At 46.4% G+C, this 14,640-nt stretch overlaps 7 protein-coding genes across 7 annotated transcripts; 3 read left to right on the top strand and 4 right to left on the bottom strand.

Annotated features, from left to right (window-relative positions):
• Positions 1 to 212: 212 nt before the first annotated feature.
• Positions 213 to 2,815, bottom strand: SERLADRAFT_491647 (mitochondrial exoribonuclease; the record flags this gene model as incomplete). Its single annotated transcript, XM_007319042.1, has 1 exon — positions 213 to 2,815. One exon carries the CDS (start codon positions 2,813 to 2,815, stop codon positions 296 to 298), a length of 2,520 nt encoding a protein of 839 aa, XP_007319104.1.
• A 563-nt stretch (positions 2,816 to 3,378) lies between these two features.
• SERLADRAFT_491643 (uncharacterized protein) lies at positions 3,379 to 4,776 on the top strand (the record flags this gene model as incomplete). The annotated part of the gene is made up of 3 exons (XM_007319040.1): positions 3,379 to 3,842; positions 3,907 to 4,059; positions 4,113 to 4,776. 3 exons carry the CDS (start codon positions 3,468 to 3,470, stop codon positions 4,440 to 4,442), a joined length of 858 nt encoding a protein of 285 aa, XP_007319102.1.
• Positions 4,642 to 6,427, bottom strand: SERLADRAFT_369687 (protein kinase; the record flags this gene model as incomplete). Its single annotated transcript, XM_007319041.1, has 10 exons — positions 4,642 to 4,683; positions 4,737 to 4,940; positions 4,993 to 5,088; positions 5,143 to 5,251; positions 5,306 to 5,742; positions 5,794 to 5,862; positions 5,924 to 5,948; positions 6,010 to 6,101; positions 6,159 to 6,229; positions 6,304 to 6,427. 10 exons carry the CDS (start codon positions 6,425 to 6,427, stop codon positions 4,642 to 4,644), a joined length of 1,269 nt encoding a protein of 422 aa, XP_007319103.1.
• A 342-nt stretch (positions 6,428 to 6,769) lies between these two features.
• SERLADRAFT_438052 (uncharacterized protein) lies at positions 6,770 to 8,878 on the bottom strand (the record flags this gene model as incomplete). The annotated part of the gene is made up of 3 exons (XM_007319030.1): positions 6,770 to 7,231; positions 7,285 to 8,720; positions 8,776 to 8,878. The coding sequence occupies 3 exons, from the start codon at positions 8,876 to 8,878 to the stop codon at positions 6,770 to 6,772; spliced, it is 2,001 nt and encodes a 666-aa protein (XP_007319092.1).
• A 183-nt stretch (positions 8,879 to 9,061) lies between these two features.
• Positions 9,062 to 10,282, top strand: SERLADRAFT_467744 (uncharacterized protein; the record flags this gene model as incomplete). The annotated part of the gene is made up of 5 exons (XM_007318395.1): positions 9,062 to 9,438; positions 9,491 to 9,586; positions 9,640 to 9,725; positions 9,788 to 9,974; positions 10,029 to 10,282. 4 exons carry the CDS (start codon positions 9,159 to 9,161, stop codon positions 9,932 to 9,934), a joined length of 609 nt encoding a protein of 202 aa, XP_007318457.1.
• On the bottom strand, positions 10,266 to 11,233 carry SERLADRAFT_438050 (uncharacterized protein; the record flags this gene model as incomplete). The annotated part of the gene is made up of 4 exons (XM_007318394.1): positions 10,266 to 10,424; positions 10,481 to 10,603; positions 10,664 to 11,086; positions 11,138 to 11,233. The coding sequence occupies 4 exons, from the start codon at positions 11,231 to 11,233 to the stop codon at positions 10,266 to 10,268; spliced, it is 801 nt and encodes a 266-aa protein (XP_007318456.1).
• Positions 11,234 to 12,599: 1,366 nt separating this feature from the next.
• SERLADRAFT_491630 (secreted glycosyl hydrolase/cellulase) lies at positions 12,600 to 14,600 on the top strand (the record flags this gene model as incomplete). The annotated part of the gene is made up of 8 exons (XM_007319031.1): positions 12,600 to 12,678; positions 12,729 to 12,817; positions 12,906 to 13,000; positions 13,144 to 13,328; positions 13,450 to 13,512; positions 13,611 to 13,658; positions 14,055 to 14,278; positions 14,349 to 14,600. The coding sequence occupies 8 exons, from the start codon at positions 12,600 to 12,602 to the stop codon at positions 14,598 to 14,600; spliced, it is 1,035 nt and encodes a 344-aa protein (XP_007319093.1).
• Positions 14,601 to 14,640: the final 40 nt, after the last annotated feature.

Raw genomic sequence — 14,640 nt, 5'->3', positions numbered from 1 at the left:
TGAGAACTTGAATACAACTTTGACGGGATGCAGAAGTTCTTAAAGTCTCCAAAGCATGGGAAGCAAACCTTTTGAAGGCCAAAAAATGTCGAACCATACATACTGTTTTAACGCTTAGTCAGCAATATTACGTCATGCAGTAAGCTTTCACTTCTCAAACCCTGTGGAAGAAAACCACATTCCGACGGAGAAATGAAGGAATGTACGATACATAACTTGATAATGGTACGATTGAGAGGTGGAGTGTTAAAGTACAATAGCTATAACTAATATATTTGAGTGCCATGACATAAGCCTATTTCTGCTGCAGTATCAGCATAGGAACGATACCGAGGCGGATGCTGTCTATCTTGACATCGACCTCCGTGCCAATAGGAAGATTGGGATGGACTGGGTCATCACAGATGAGAGTGCCTTGCAATCCAATGCTTGGAAGATAACAGGTCCAGCGGGCCTCCCTATTAAATTTGTCGATTTTCAACGACCCTGTTATACGACCAACCAGACAGTTCAAAGGATCAGGAAGATCACTTCTGGATTTGCCATTTTCCATCCATCGTTTGATGTACATCAACGCCCACTGTTTTTGGTGATCTTGCGCTGCACGCTTGGTGTGTCCTTCTATTTGCCTCAGCTCCTTTCCATACGACGTCAACCACTCAGGCGAAAAAAGTGGAGGCGAGGACTCGTTCAGCAAAGCATGCTTGATTTGCCAATGCGCGACTAGGTCTCCGTACCGTCGCAAAGGTGAAGTCACTCGAACATATCCCTCGCCTTCAGGGACACCCATATTCCAGTGCATGCCAGGTGTAAGGGTGTATTCCACGGGAGGGGTGTAGACATCCGATCGGAGTGAGATATACTGATCAACATAGCCATCAACATCTCGCGAAGCTTCTAATTCTTCTAAAGCCAGATCATGAAGCGCGATAGGTGCCTTGGAACTACGGCGCAACATAGGTACTCCACGAGCAGAGAACCACCGAGAGGCAACCCGACAAGCAAACTTCATAAATTCAGCCACCATCAGTCGGGAGCCATACTCAACATGTTGCTGCGACAAAACTTCATACGTGAGCTGCGGGAAACCGCGATATTGTAGTGGCTTTGGATGATCAAAGGATGCACCATGAAGTGGCTTTTGTGACAGGCTGAGGACGGCCCTTGGGATAACGTAGTTGTAAGCCTGTGAGGTAGACCGATGCCTCATCAGCATTGAGATTTTATTCAACCGTTCCAAATCCTCTCGGTGAGAAGGAGACAACGATGTCCGAGCAATACCGATGTCCGTTGTATTTCCAGACTCGAAGGGGCGTGGTCGAGGCATTGGTGCAACTCCTAATATTTGGTCAACGCTGTCATAGTCGATGGATATGACTTTCCTAACTAGCCCAGCCTTAACTGTCCAATCGGTGATATCCCCTTCTTTGTCGACTTTGAAGCTGAAGGTCATGACTGGTTCCGGCTGCCCAGTCTTTGAGACTGTGCCTAAACTCAGCTTCTCGTACATCAATGAGCGAGGCAGCATGGGCCACGTCCTATGAATAAAGTAAGAGGTGAATCCCAGCCTACGGGCTTGTTCAGATAAGGCATGAGTCGGAGGTAGGATGGATGTCGGGTCCGCGATGTGAACATGGACCCAGGCTGAACCGGGCTCTGATGGAATTTTCTCCACTGAAACTCCATCATCAAGTTCTTCGGCACCCATATCGTCCACGACATACACGGGTAGGTCACCAAAGTCATGACGAATATGTGCCAGCGAGTCATGCGAGTAGAAATCGTGTGGACCTAAAGACCCCCCACTCGATTTTTGGGACACGGAAGACAAAGAAGACAGTGAATTTTTGACTAGCTCGTTTCGTGCTATCGCCGTGGGTGATTTATCCTCAGGGAGCAAATCCAAACCTAACTCCCTTCTACGTGAAGCGTTGTCTTCCCAAGGAGTGAATTCGCCAAGGTCTACTAAGACCTGCCGAAGCAATGAGTCGTCTACTACCTCGTCGTAACAGTCGAATTTCTTGATGATATTTGACACTACCGTTTGATAAGGGTCAACTTGCGTGCTACGTTTGCGACGGAAGGCTTGGCGGAGAACATCAATGATGACGAGTTCATCGGTTGTATAATGAACAACTCCAGCATCTATTCGTGTTGGAAGTTCATGCCAGGATTCTAGCGCTCTCCTTCTACTAGATTCGATGACCCCACGAGCTTTGGTGACGAAGTCCATTAATATGGGATCCTCTCGATGAAGCAAGTCAGTCACTCGATTGAGTTTATTAACATGGGACTGGGGGCGAACTGCGAACGCTTGGGCTGTCCGATGTGACGTGAAATCGGCTACAAACTCATGAGGACGGCCCATGAGATGCTTGTGAACAGCCAAAAGAGTAGTGTAATGATCGGGTCGATAGTGAGCCAATAGTTTCACGGCTTCGGCGATGGAGACTGAGCCCCATTCGTTTGGATCCCTCGCCTTCACAAGAGGATATAGCGATCGACTCTGTCGACCAATCGTATTATACGCCTTCATAATTTCTTTCTCAATTTCTCGCATGCGCTTTACGACCTCTACTCGGGCCATGATCTCCGTTCTCTTCGAGGGATTGGTTGAAGTCCCACTTCGCAGTATTAGATCTCTCGGCAACACGTTTGGTATTTCGAAGCAAGTGTCGGTGTCGGTGTGTTGAATGACCTCACCGAGAGAGGTCATAGAGATATTAAGAATGCGTCTTTCATAAAATGCCGTCCCCAGCACGACGGCATAGACAGCTATGGTATTTCTAGAGAACGTTAATGGGGTATATATCATATAGTTCGAACCAGACAAACCTCCGAAGTTCCACAAGTGCTCCAGGCTGAATAGTAGTTGATTGAGAGGATGAAGGTGCGTCTACCTCAGCTATGTCGTCCTCTGATGGAGACATGAATGCAGCCTGTGTCTCTGAGGGAGGTCTGCGAGACTTCTGCGACGACCAGACGACGTTGGCCAACCGTTTCTCATCCCCACGTCGACTTGCATTCTGTTTCCAACCGCCATGAGGACTGATTCGCGATGCTACATCAACAAGCTTGTTGGTAAATTGCTTTGCGCGTTGAAATTCTTCAGGAGGAACCTTTTTCACATTTGCATGGCGCTTTGCTGTAGAAGAGAATGACTGCAATCGTATGGAGTGAACTTGAGGGGTAGGCAAATTAACATGGGCACCAGGCCTAATCTCTCCAAGTAAATGAACACTTCGACGATGCATGCAGCTTGTGGACTTTAGCTGATGACGACTTTGAGCAAAAGTCACAGTCGCGCTGTAGCAGCAATGATCGGCCGGAACGGAAGAAAAAAAATAGATACCCAGCGCACGTGGCTTTATACGCTTTGCCTTTGAACCAGTCTCTCTCGTTAAACCTTCCTTGTGAATCTATCTGACGCATATAATCCATTCTTGATCCCCTGACAGCATTTCACAATGTACAAGAGAGTCGAAAGGAAGCGAAAGAGAAGAGAGGAAGAGGAAGAACTCGGGCTGGACGAGGATATGAAGGAGATCATGGGTCTAAACGACACTGATTCAGACGAAACAGATACTGCATCTGAATCAGACTCAGATGCGCCTGAAGAAGAGGATGAAGGGTCCGAGGGTCCACTTGCAGCAGAGGAAGATGAAGAGGACGATGAAATCAGTGAAGACGAAGAAAGTGGCCTACCAGCGGTCACCGTACAAGAAGCCTTGAAAGATCCCATCTATCTCGTTTCACTGGATCAAGACGTGAACGGGTGTATATTATGCAAAGGGAAGCTAATAAAAAGCCTAAAGATGGCAGATGTTCACAAAAAATCCATGGTGTGTGCATCCCAAGGAAAATAACTGGTTTGCGGTCCTAACATTCAGATACGACGACGTTCAGGCTCATCAACGACGCTTCAAGCGATTCAAAACGCTGGCGCAGAAGGCTAGGCCAAGTGATAATGCCTGGCCTATCGCAAAGGCTGCACAAACACCAGCGACGGATGATACCACAAAAACACCTGAAACTTTATCGAACAGAGCCCAAAAACGAGTAAGTACAATTGTGCATCACTCAGCCTCACCCCATTTATAGCTGTTTCACAGAAAACAAAGTTGGACGCTGTGAAAGAGAAACGACAGCGGCAAAAAATAATGAAAGCTAAGGCAAAAGCTAAGAAAGAAGCGAAAGCCCTAGTCGCGACTACAGAAGAGCCAGCAGAAGAGCCAGTAGAAGAACAGTCGTCCAAGGCTTCGGAATCTTCACGGAAAAAACGAAAGCTCGGCGAACGGACGCGGGAAACCGCCTCTCCTAGGGGAAAGGAAGCACAGAAAGGGCGTAAAGTTGAGAGCAAGGCCGATAAGAAAAAGCCAAAGGTTTACGAGCAACGTATTATCAAAAAGAAATCACCGAGACCCAAGTCGACTAAAGTTTGATCGGTTCTTATTGTGTCTTGATGGCTTGCCTCGCAGTTGTCAATGAACACAGCTTCTTGCTTGAGCTGTCCAACGCAAGAAAATACACCGTCTGCATGCACACTGTCCACATGAACTCATAGATGTCTAATGAAGATCGACAAAGAGAACGGTACCACTGGCTACCAATATCCAATGCTGGCGATTATGATATAGCTGTCTACATTAGAGTCTGCAGCACTCTGTCCGTCATTGAGATTACCTATGGCAGGTTTTTAATACTGTAGGATGGCAACGGAGATAGATCATTCCTACCTGATGGATATCCGGTCTATCTTTTGGATTCACTTTTAACATGGAGTCAATCAGATCTTTGAGTCCTTGTGAGTATGCCGAATTAGGGTGCTTATACTGAGCATTCAGTACAGCCATGGCTATTGAACCACCCTGTTCCGTAGTTTGCGTGTTTTCAAACGGCGAGTGCGAATATGCTAGTGCGAAAAGTGTACACCCAAGAGACTAAGCGGATGGATTAGCGACCAGTGCAACATATCTCTAGTTTTCAACATACCCAGATATCAACCTTATCATCCAAGGCAACGCCTGTTTTGACATCGAATAATTCTGGGGCTCTGTAGGCCATCGTGCTTTGCTCAGCAGCAATATCCTGGGAAACATAGGTTTAGCAGGTTTACGAGTAATTTGTGGTAAAATATCTGACCTGTTGCAGCAAAGCTTGTGAGCGATTTTCAATATTTATCCTTGCCCTGATAGTGCTGCCAAAGTCCATCAATATTGGCGTCACACCATCATCGGCAATCATAACGTTTCTTCAAGTAGACGAAGTCAGCGCAACAATCAAGTATGCAGGAGATGGCATTTACCCAGGTTTGAGATCTCGATGGGCATAGGGTACATGTTCATTCCTCCCTGCGTTTCCATTTGCTCCCGATTGTATATGTTCTATTTCCTCATCCCCATCAAATACAACATCACCTTCATCCTCCATTCTGTGTTTCGTGACTAGTGGCACATTTACAGCGGAACCGTAGGAATACCCGTCTTCGCCGTCGCCCTCAGGGTGAGGGAACATCTCGTCGTCGTCTTCTGAGTGACGCCGGTCATCTTCATGGCGCGATCGTGATGATGACGGTTTGGGGCGAGAGGAGTTAGAAGGAAGATTGGTGCCGGCCTTGACATGGTAATCGTGCATTGCGCGTACAGCTTCACATGTGCCTTTGAAAAGGCGTATCATTTCCTGTTCTGCGAAATGCGTTCGATTCACGACGTGCGTATTGATAGCATCTTGAAGGTTTCCCCTCTGCGGAGAGTTGTTGCCTTTTCTTGGGCGAATACCAAAAAAAAGTCTTACCTTATACAAAGGCAGGAAAAGGTATACAATCTTCCCTTCACCTTCTGGATCTTGTACTACAGCAGAGTCCTTTAATATTAAAATATCGGTAAAGACATATTCTACCCTTTAAATTGTGTATGTCACTTACCAATATACGAATTATATTAGGGTGTCTAAGAGTGCACGGAAACCAAAGGTAAATAAAAGCATTCGTAGAGCACTGCACCAACTCACTTGAATCGTCGGTAAGCCTCCACCTCCCGCATAGCCTCTTTTACCGCGTCCGAGCCAGTAGGACAGCGTATCTTCTTGAGCGCGAATTGTCTCTGTTGCAAACAACACGAACTCGTCAATAATTATCTTCAACAAGGACTTCAACTTACACCACTAATATCATCCTGAGCTAGATACACAAATGAAAATCCACCCTCTCCGAGAACCTTGATGATATTAACTGTAAACCATTAAAGTTGGTCAGTCCAGTTGTGTTTCACCCTGGCCTCGTGGAGAGGCTTTGATATTACTGACAGGTTCGGCCATTAATCTTGACCTTTGCTGACTGTTGGCACATGCAAGAAGTGAGGGCCCATACAGCATCCTTTGCTTGGTCCTTTAGGGTATCTAGAACGGTGAGGAGCTGAGGGAATACCATGGTCGTTGCTCAACACGGGGATGCCGCGTAACAATTCTATGCCGCAGAAAGCTGTTCACACTCGGGCAACGGGACACAGCCACTGCTCTCCGTGCCTTGTCGCTGACACTGCACGACTGCACCTGTTCTAAGTATTAGTAAAACTAAAGTATTTCATTACATAGGTCAAAGGTTTAATCGTATAGCCTTACGATTACAAGTAGTTATGCGTTACTGTTCTACGATTAAGGAAATCATCGCAATCACAAAAATCTAGAGATAGCGAATACGAGTAGCAGGGGGTAGCAGGAGAAGTTGTCAGAGCAATCGACAGCAACAGAGAAAAGGGTCATTCGTAATTTATCAATCATACCCACCAAGTTCAAGATCAATTCGCGCTCGTTTGAGCTCTTTTCGTTCCTCATTAGTCATGCAAGACCAGCCTTCAATCGTTTCCGCTAATTCCTCCTCTATTCGCTCTTCCATCTGCAGTTGCTTCTTACTTTTCTTTGGTGGTGGTGGCCTAGGTAAAGGTGGGGGAGGAGTACGACGGTTGGGGTGAAGTGGAGCGATGCGGGAGAGGAGCGAGCGCGAAGACTTGAGGTAAGGGGAGTAGATGGGTGCAGGACGTGGAGAATGAGCGAAAGGTGACCCAGGTTGTGAGTTCACACGTTTGATCAACTCAGACATAGGCGTAGGCTTGATACTAGGCTTGATACTAGTAGAGCGCCCTCTTGCAGCAATTTCCAAACCGGGTGGAGGTGACACCTTTGTAGATGGCTTACTTTGTTGCGGAATCTCGCCTAGGTGTGGGTGGATATTCTCCTACAATAAAGCGTCAGTAATTACCGGTAAACAGACACAAAAAACTACATTACCTTACTCGCTAGACCTATGCTCACGTCTGCGTCTGCACCCACTGAAGGCACTTCAGACTTGTCAGCATATCCCGCTTCATCATCATCAGACAAAATAGCCTTGCTCTTTCCCTTTCCTTTTCGTTTCATGGAAGGTGTAGCTGTAGCCCTTTTCTTATTCCTAGACGTATCCGTAGACCGTTCCACATCAGCTTTAAGCACTTCTTTGCCTTCGGCTTTCTGATGCTGAAGCACATCCTCTGACTCGGAATCTGGAACGGGGGATAGATCTGATTCGTCCAATAGCGGTGCAGGAGGCACGCTAGTAGTAGCAGTAGATAGGCTGGGATCAACGAAAGCATTGTTTTGGGGTTTTGATTTATCGACAGTGTCAATGACAACTTCAATCTGTTGCTTCCCTTTCTTCTTCGACTTGTTTACTGCCTGCTTCTTCGTGTCCTTTTTCTTGCTTTCTGTTTGTTTTTTCCCTTTCTTCTGAAAACTTGTCTCCGCAGCTGCAACATCCGGAACTTCTGCATCAGCCTCAGGAATAGGCAGAGAGGAAGATGCAAAGAAAAGCGGTGGTCCTAATGCTGACGGTATTGGCGCATCTGCCACGCCAGAGTCCATGTCGATATCATCCGCATCGGCGTCAGAGTCTATGACGAGCTGCCGCCTCTTACGTTTCCGTGGGGATAGGGATGGAGAAGGAACTGGATTGCGGAGAGGTGATACTTCGGGAGGCGTAGTAGCGGGAATTGTAGGGATTGTAGAGGGAATAGACTCGGAAGGTGCTTGTATGCTGGAAGGAGGTAGTGGATCATCAGGTAGGAGTGGATCCGAGAAGAGAATGTCGGAGGGAGGGGCCATTTTCGTGCTCTTCTTAGCTTTAGGCTTCGATTGTGACTTTTGTCTCTTAGAGGGCTTGGCAGGTATAAGAGAACGCTCGTCTTCGTCAGACGTTAGTTCAATGATTTCAGAGCTGTTGATTTTATAGCTGGCTTTGGCGGATTGCACTTCTGAAGGTCCTTCTTGAATGGATTTTCGAGAATTCCGCACTCGCATCTTGGCACGTTCTGCGATACCATACGAAGAGTAAAGGTCGTCGATAATTGTGGATATAGCTGTAGAGGTGGATATTGGGTCCCTAGCTTTGTCTGATGATGTTACCAATGAAGTACTAGCGATTGTCGAGGCTCGATCAATGGAGGTGTCATTTCCACCAGTTTTGTCCCCGTCTAGCCAGCTTTGATTTACAATGCTAGTACGGGGCCTTGGCCTGGGGCGCGGTCTTGGTCTGACAGGAGATTCGGCAGTGAAGGGGGAGATAGTGGATATTGCAGATTTTTCTGCTGGGGGAGGTGTAAACAAGGATGCAGACGATATTTCAGTCGTTGTCTGGTGTGGAAGAGGCGGGGAATCCACGGGTGTGAATGTAGCAGTCTGAATTGCGGACACTGCAAGTGAAACATAAGGTCTGCCATGTACACTTCTGTATCTGGTTGCACTCACCTTCTGGATTTACCTGCCCAGCACTAGCGTTTGTAATCAATGTATCTTCTTCACCTTCACTATCGGCAACCAGCCAGTCGTATTTTGAGATACTATTTGCCATAAGGATCTAATTTCGATAACCAGGTTTGTCTACTATGTGTTCTAGATGTTTTCGTGTCTGTCGTGCACGCTCGTCGTGGTTGCTCGCTAAGAGTCATTTGAGCTGGAACGCGCCGATCAAGCATGGGTAAGTCGATCACGTGGTCGCGACATATCCATGACATACCTTTTATAGTAATCCTACGCAGTACTGTCACTGTGACCACTCAAAATACAAGCTTCGCTTTGTTTGTAAAGCAGGACAACAGGGAAAGTACTTATACTGCACTTATTCTCATAACATGTCCCAGCCTCTATCTACGCCCCCTTCTCCAACTCGACAGCGACGCAAATCAATACCTCGTCCCCCCTTCTCTCCTCTTCGCCCGACAACACCTCCCGCCAGTACTCCCACCGGAACCAATGCTCGTCGTTCGTCAGGTGTCGCTGGCCAAACACCAAGCTTTAATGCTCCTCCTACCCCACCGAAAAGCCGTGCTAGGGATCTACTAAGAAGACATTATGGACTTGGGATTGGTCTTCCACCTCCAACAGGAAAACCGAATGACCCTATGGATCTAGGTGGGACACTCGTAGATTGACTTCTACCCTGCGAATCTAACTATGTTATCAGACTCGCCAGCTTTTGAAGCACGATCCTACTATGACCAGCTTATAACGACATCGTCCCTGATCACTTTACTGAAGCGCGAGAACGAGCTTATAACAGGTGAGCTGGACCCCATTATCTATCTATACCTTATGTCTAAATCTTAGACGAAGAGATCCGTCAACTAGACAGTGAAAGACAATCACTGGTGTATAACCACCACCACGAGTTAATAGCGGCCAGCGATACGATAGCAGCTGTACGTTCTTTATGTTCGCTCGGACTCGAATTCGAATGGGTTTCCTCACCGTTTTCTTACAGATGAAGACTCAAGCTGAGAGTTTAGATGCTGACCTGGATGCTCTGAAGGCTGCTTTCTCTGAGATTTCTCGTTTAGGTGCTGAAGTTTCCCTGGAACAAGGCTTTCCGTCAAATGGTGACAACTACGCCGAACATAGTGGATCGTGAAATTGGTGGGAAGGTCTTCAAATGCGTTCTTTGACTCTGCGTATGTTGAAAATTTACCTTGATCGCTATTGTCTCTCATCATCATAAAAATCAGTACTTAAATCGATTGTTCAGCATGGTTCCACTCGGCCCAAGTTGCTCGATGATCTGGAAACCGTTCGCACAATCTTGATTTTTTTATCACCCTCGGAAGGCTTGGATGGTCATTGCCGTGTGTCAAGTTTTTATATATTGGTATCGATAAGTACAGAACCGACGAGTATCCAGCTAGAAGGTGTCTAAAATACTAATAACATTAATAACGGTACCGATTTCTATGTCAGTTCTTGTCTCAAAGTCTTGGGACATATATTTCTGGCTGCCAAGTTGATCCAGCTCTGTGCGTCATCCCGGTGATTAAACAGTCCTTGGCCGAAATGCCTCTCAAGCCATTCCTGGGTGTCCTTATGGCCCACTTTTCATACCCTCTCTCTACGGCGATGTCCTCACTCTGTTTTTCGATACATCAGAATCAGGGCCCATTAACGTGACTGGAACCATGCTCACCCTAATGTATGTCACACAATCGTCCAAAGCCTGGGCAAGCAGCACTAGCAAAACACCTCGTGAAATTTCACCATTCTGTGTCTTAATACGTTTTTCGAAAGGAAACTGGCTGTATCCAGGCCACTATTAGGAGAGGTACGACGTCAATTTGTGAGCGAAGGATTGAATCAATGTAATACTCACGATGACTTTGACTTTTATCTGCCTCTCGCCCTGTTCCAACACCTTGTCATCCCCTCCAGCTAAGGAGGGCATGTGTGTGATATGGAGGAGCTCATTCACGCCATACGGAGGCTTTCCGCTCCTGCGTTGGAACAAAATATGAGGAAGACGGATGGTTCCGTAACGGGTATGATGTGACAGCTCTTCGTCGTGCGCTGGCTGCGGGAGAAGGGTGTAGTTTGCCGGAATGTTCACAGGGCGTGGGCGTTCTGCAGAAAGTAGCCCGTACAATGAATGGGAAGGCACGATGGGTGGCGAGTCGTGATAGTTCTCAGAGTCCACTGACGCGTGGTTTGGCAGGACTTTTTTCACTGGGTATGGATAAGTGGAACTTGTGGTAGAATGATCGGTGTTTGAATAAATGGTTTGCAAGAACCGGTCAGACTATGACAAGTCAGCAACACATCACAGTTTATCACGGCTTCGACAGCTTACATGGGTATTTCTTGGGCCTAGAGCATCGTCGAGAGAAGAGTAAGGTGAGAGAGGGACAGGCTGGGATTGGTTAGGGCAAGGATATGGGTAAGACATCTCTTAAATATAAGCTGGTATTCGGGCTGAGGGCTGATGTGTTGATGGGAAGAGGTTTAGTTAACGAAGGCAGCATCAAATTCACCTTTTATACGATATCAGAATGGTGGTCACATCTTGGTGGCCGCTTTGGCGTCCACAGACGCGACGAGTAGCTACCCCTCATAGTAGGAACACTTTGACCTCCATTCCGGTGGCCTGTTTTGATATCAAAGCGCGCCCACCACTTCATCGGCTGATGTGGCCGCTTTGTCAAGGCCACCTTCTATTATAACAGAGAGCGGTGTTCTTCGCATCACGAAGGACCAAGCGTAGCTGATATTCTACGTGCTATATTAAAAATACCTGTTAGCATGTCCGTAACCATGGAGCAGATAGTCATGAAGCGCAAGAAAGAGCCATTGACTGGAAGTTCACGTTATCACAAAAAGCCACAAAGTCAAGCTTGAAAATGATGTAATTCCATTTTTGGAAGGTGTAGTAGTCAAGGTTTGTTGAGTACATGCTCAGCGCTCAGTAAGCTATCGGCCTTAACGCTTTGAACTGGCTATATATTCGTGCGTTGGAATTGGCAAATGATTGTGTAACTGCGAGGGAGAAATTGGGCATTTACAGCACTCCTCTATGGATTTATCACATCCATGCTTTGGGCCACATGCCAAAAAGTTCAGGGTGCCGAATCGCTCGCGTGGGAATCGGCCATGAAACGAACTGAGCCAACAACCACTTCAGGTTGTACCACCTTGACTGACATGTGCACTTTTGGCTTTGGCTTTCCACTGACAATTCAATTTCTATAATCGCTTTGAAGTTTGTGCGATCATGCGACGTGCTATGAAGCCTCAGCAACTTTCTGCTTTGTATCTGAGCCAGGAGTATTGCTCGGTGTATTGAGCAATCCGACCGGAAGGGGAACTTCTGAACAGCTCATGGGCGTATAGTGATAGCGAACACTGGATGTACATGCGAACATATTCAGGTATGTTGCAGAATATCTTCATACAATTTCCTTACTGGCTTGTTACTGCACGAATATCCGTATATATTCAAGGCAGACTATCATTGTTGGAGTCCTTCACTGAAACTTAGAGTTCTTTCGCAGAAAATACATGTAATCCTTAAATGAGAGCTTGCACATTTCTTTGCGCTATAGCCTAGACGGAGAAACTATGCTCTGGCGAAATGCTATATGTCCTTGTCATTCTGACAAATATATTAGTCTCGCCAGTGCACTCGATGGTCCGAACGGAAAATTAGCTTTTCAGAAGTTCATCTGTATTTGAGGTATGTAGTCTTCCAATCTTTTTGCGATTAAATACCGAGTTGGGGCAACTGAGAAAGAAAGCTGAGGTACGACAAAGTCAATATGGCAATTGCTAACCGTCTGCCCATTCTCTTCGCACTCATAGTGTTCGCTACAGCTCAGTCTGCAGCATACGAACAATGTATGTCATGAATCCGCAACAAACGTCGTCTGTCACTTACATCTTATTAGGCGGCGTCCAGGGTTGGACGGGACTCGCTACTTGCGTGTCAGGCTATGTGTGCACGTACAATAACGCATTTTACTCTCAGCGCCTCCCTGTATGTGGCGTGCTACATTACTCATCCTTTTTCTTTATTTCACTAATGCATTATTAGAACTCTGGTGGCTCTCACAAGTATTATCCAGACTCATTATAGAACTTTAGTTGGGTATGTGATGCTCATTTCTCTATCCACAGAGATAGTGGAATACATTTCCGTGCGAACCAATAAGGGCGAGACGTGAGTGTTTTCATCATCTACCCCCATAATTGAAATTAGGGCTAACGCGCTCCTTCGACCTGGACATATTTCAGTACTACTTTTTCTAAAAAGTTCGATGTGATATCTATATCAAACTTCTAAATTTTTGCTTATCCCATCAGATTCTTGAGATGTTGTAAATGGTACGCTTCGTGCTGGTCAATTCAGTACAATATCAACGATACCGTTCAATCAGAACCATTCATCGACGACGGAATGTGGTGGTCTGACATATTTTACAACACGCTTCTGAATGCGTCTCCATCGCTTTGCAAGCAGCTCGCGCTGCGGATCCAGCTGCTAAACTGTACATCAATGACTACGATTTTGAGGCACTGGTGAGCTATCTCTGACAAGTCATGGCTTTCATGATTCCTCAGCCTTGTATGGTTCACAATCAAGGTCCTAAATCAACTGCCATGGTAAAGTTTCCTCCACTCTTCAAGCAAATTTGGAGCAGTTCACCGCTCTCGAAGTTGAGGTCACTATAAGTGAGCTATCCGCATGACGCTGCCCCCGACGAGTGCATTATTGGAAAAACAAAAACAAGATTATCAAATAGTAATTTCTGCATGTAACGATGTACCAGGGTGCATCGGCGTCTGGGACTATACTGATAAAGTCTGTGAGCTCGACGGTATGTGAACTTTTTATCACTAAATTTTGCGCTTTCTGTACTAGTGGGTTCCGTCAATCTTGTCAGAAAACTAGTCCTACGATGGAATTGCCGTCGGTTGGGCGTAGACAGTCAGAAGTGCAATGATTTTTCCCCCTGGGTTTGAATTCTGTTCTTTTCCTCAATGTTCTTGGATTTTTGCCCCCTATGCTTCTGAATAAGAACATGAGCTCTGGCAGTAACTCTTTTGACGGCCGCTCTGTCCTGTCCAGTTTCATATATTGATACTGAATCATCCACTTACAGAACAGGAATAGCTGAACCTGAACTTAAACCCTTTTCAGCGTTTAGAGGACATCCAACGGTAAATAGCTAAAGCATTTATTGAATATATACGCCCTAACACATTTGCTCCAGGTATCCTTTCGCCTTACAGCTTCGGTTCCTGTGCTGCTGCCATTGAGCTCACCGGCAACGAAAATCCCACTCGTGTCTACTACCAAAATAAGGATGATAACATCCACGAACTTTGTGGAAATGGACCTCTGTCCACTACATATTCAGACAATGTCATCACTGTCGCAAGGAACATACGTTCCAACACTCCCATCGCAGCAATCAGCTGGTATAACTTTCAACAGGTGGGAGTCTTTGTTCCCATGTACACATTGCAGTCTCCTTATTCAATATTTTGTTTTCTCTGCGTCGCAGATTCGCGTGTACTATATAACAAATACCAATGAGGTTGCTGAGGCTGTTTTCGATGTGGATCGCTGGGTGGCTGGGAATCAACAGCTCGGTATTGCTGCACCAAACAGTGGGCTTCTGTGCGCTATCGTTGACCCTCAGTCTACAATCCGTGTGTGCTTTCAGTCTGCTAGCGATCCTGAAACTATCACAGAAGCATTGTGGACTATGACGGTTGCCGGAGAGTGGACGACTGATATTGCTAACATCTCCTGAAGTCAAGGCTTCGGAGACTGGGATGTCTGGCGATTAATGA

Source organism: Serpula lacrymans (genome assembly GCF_000218685.1).
Source record: "Serpula lacrymans var. lacrymans S7.9 unplaced genomic scaffold SERLAscaffold_7, whole genome shotgun sequence".
Taxonomy (NCBI): Eukaryota; Fungi; Basidiomycota; class Agaricomycetes; order Boletales; family Serpulaceae; genus Serpula; species Serpula lacrymans.
Note: the sequence above shows the minus strand (reverse complement) of the source record. Positions and strands in the feature narration are given on the sequence as shown.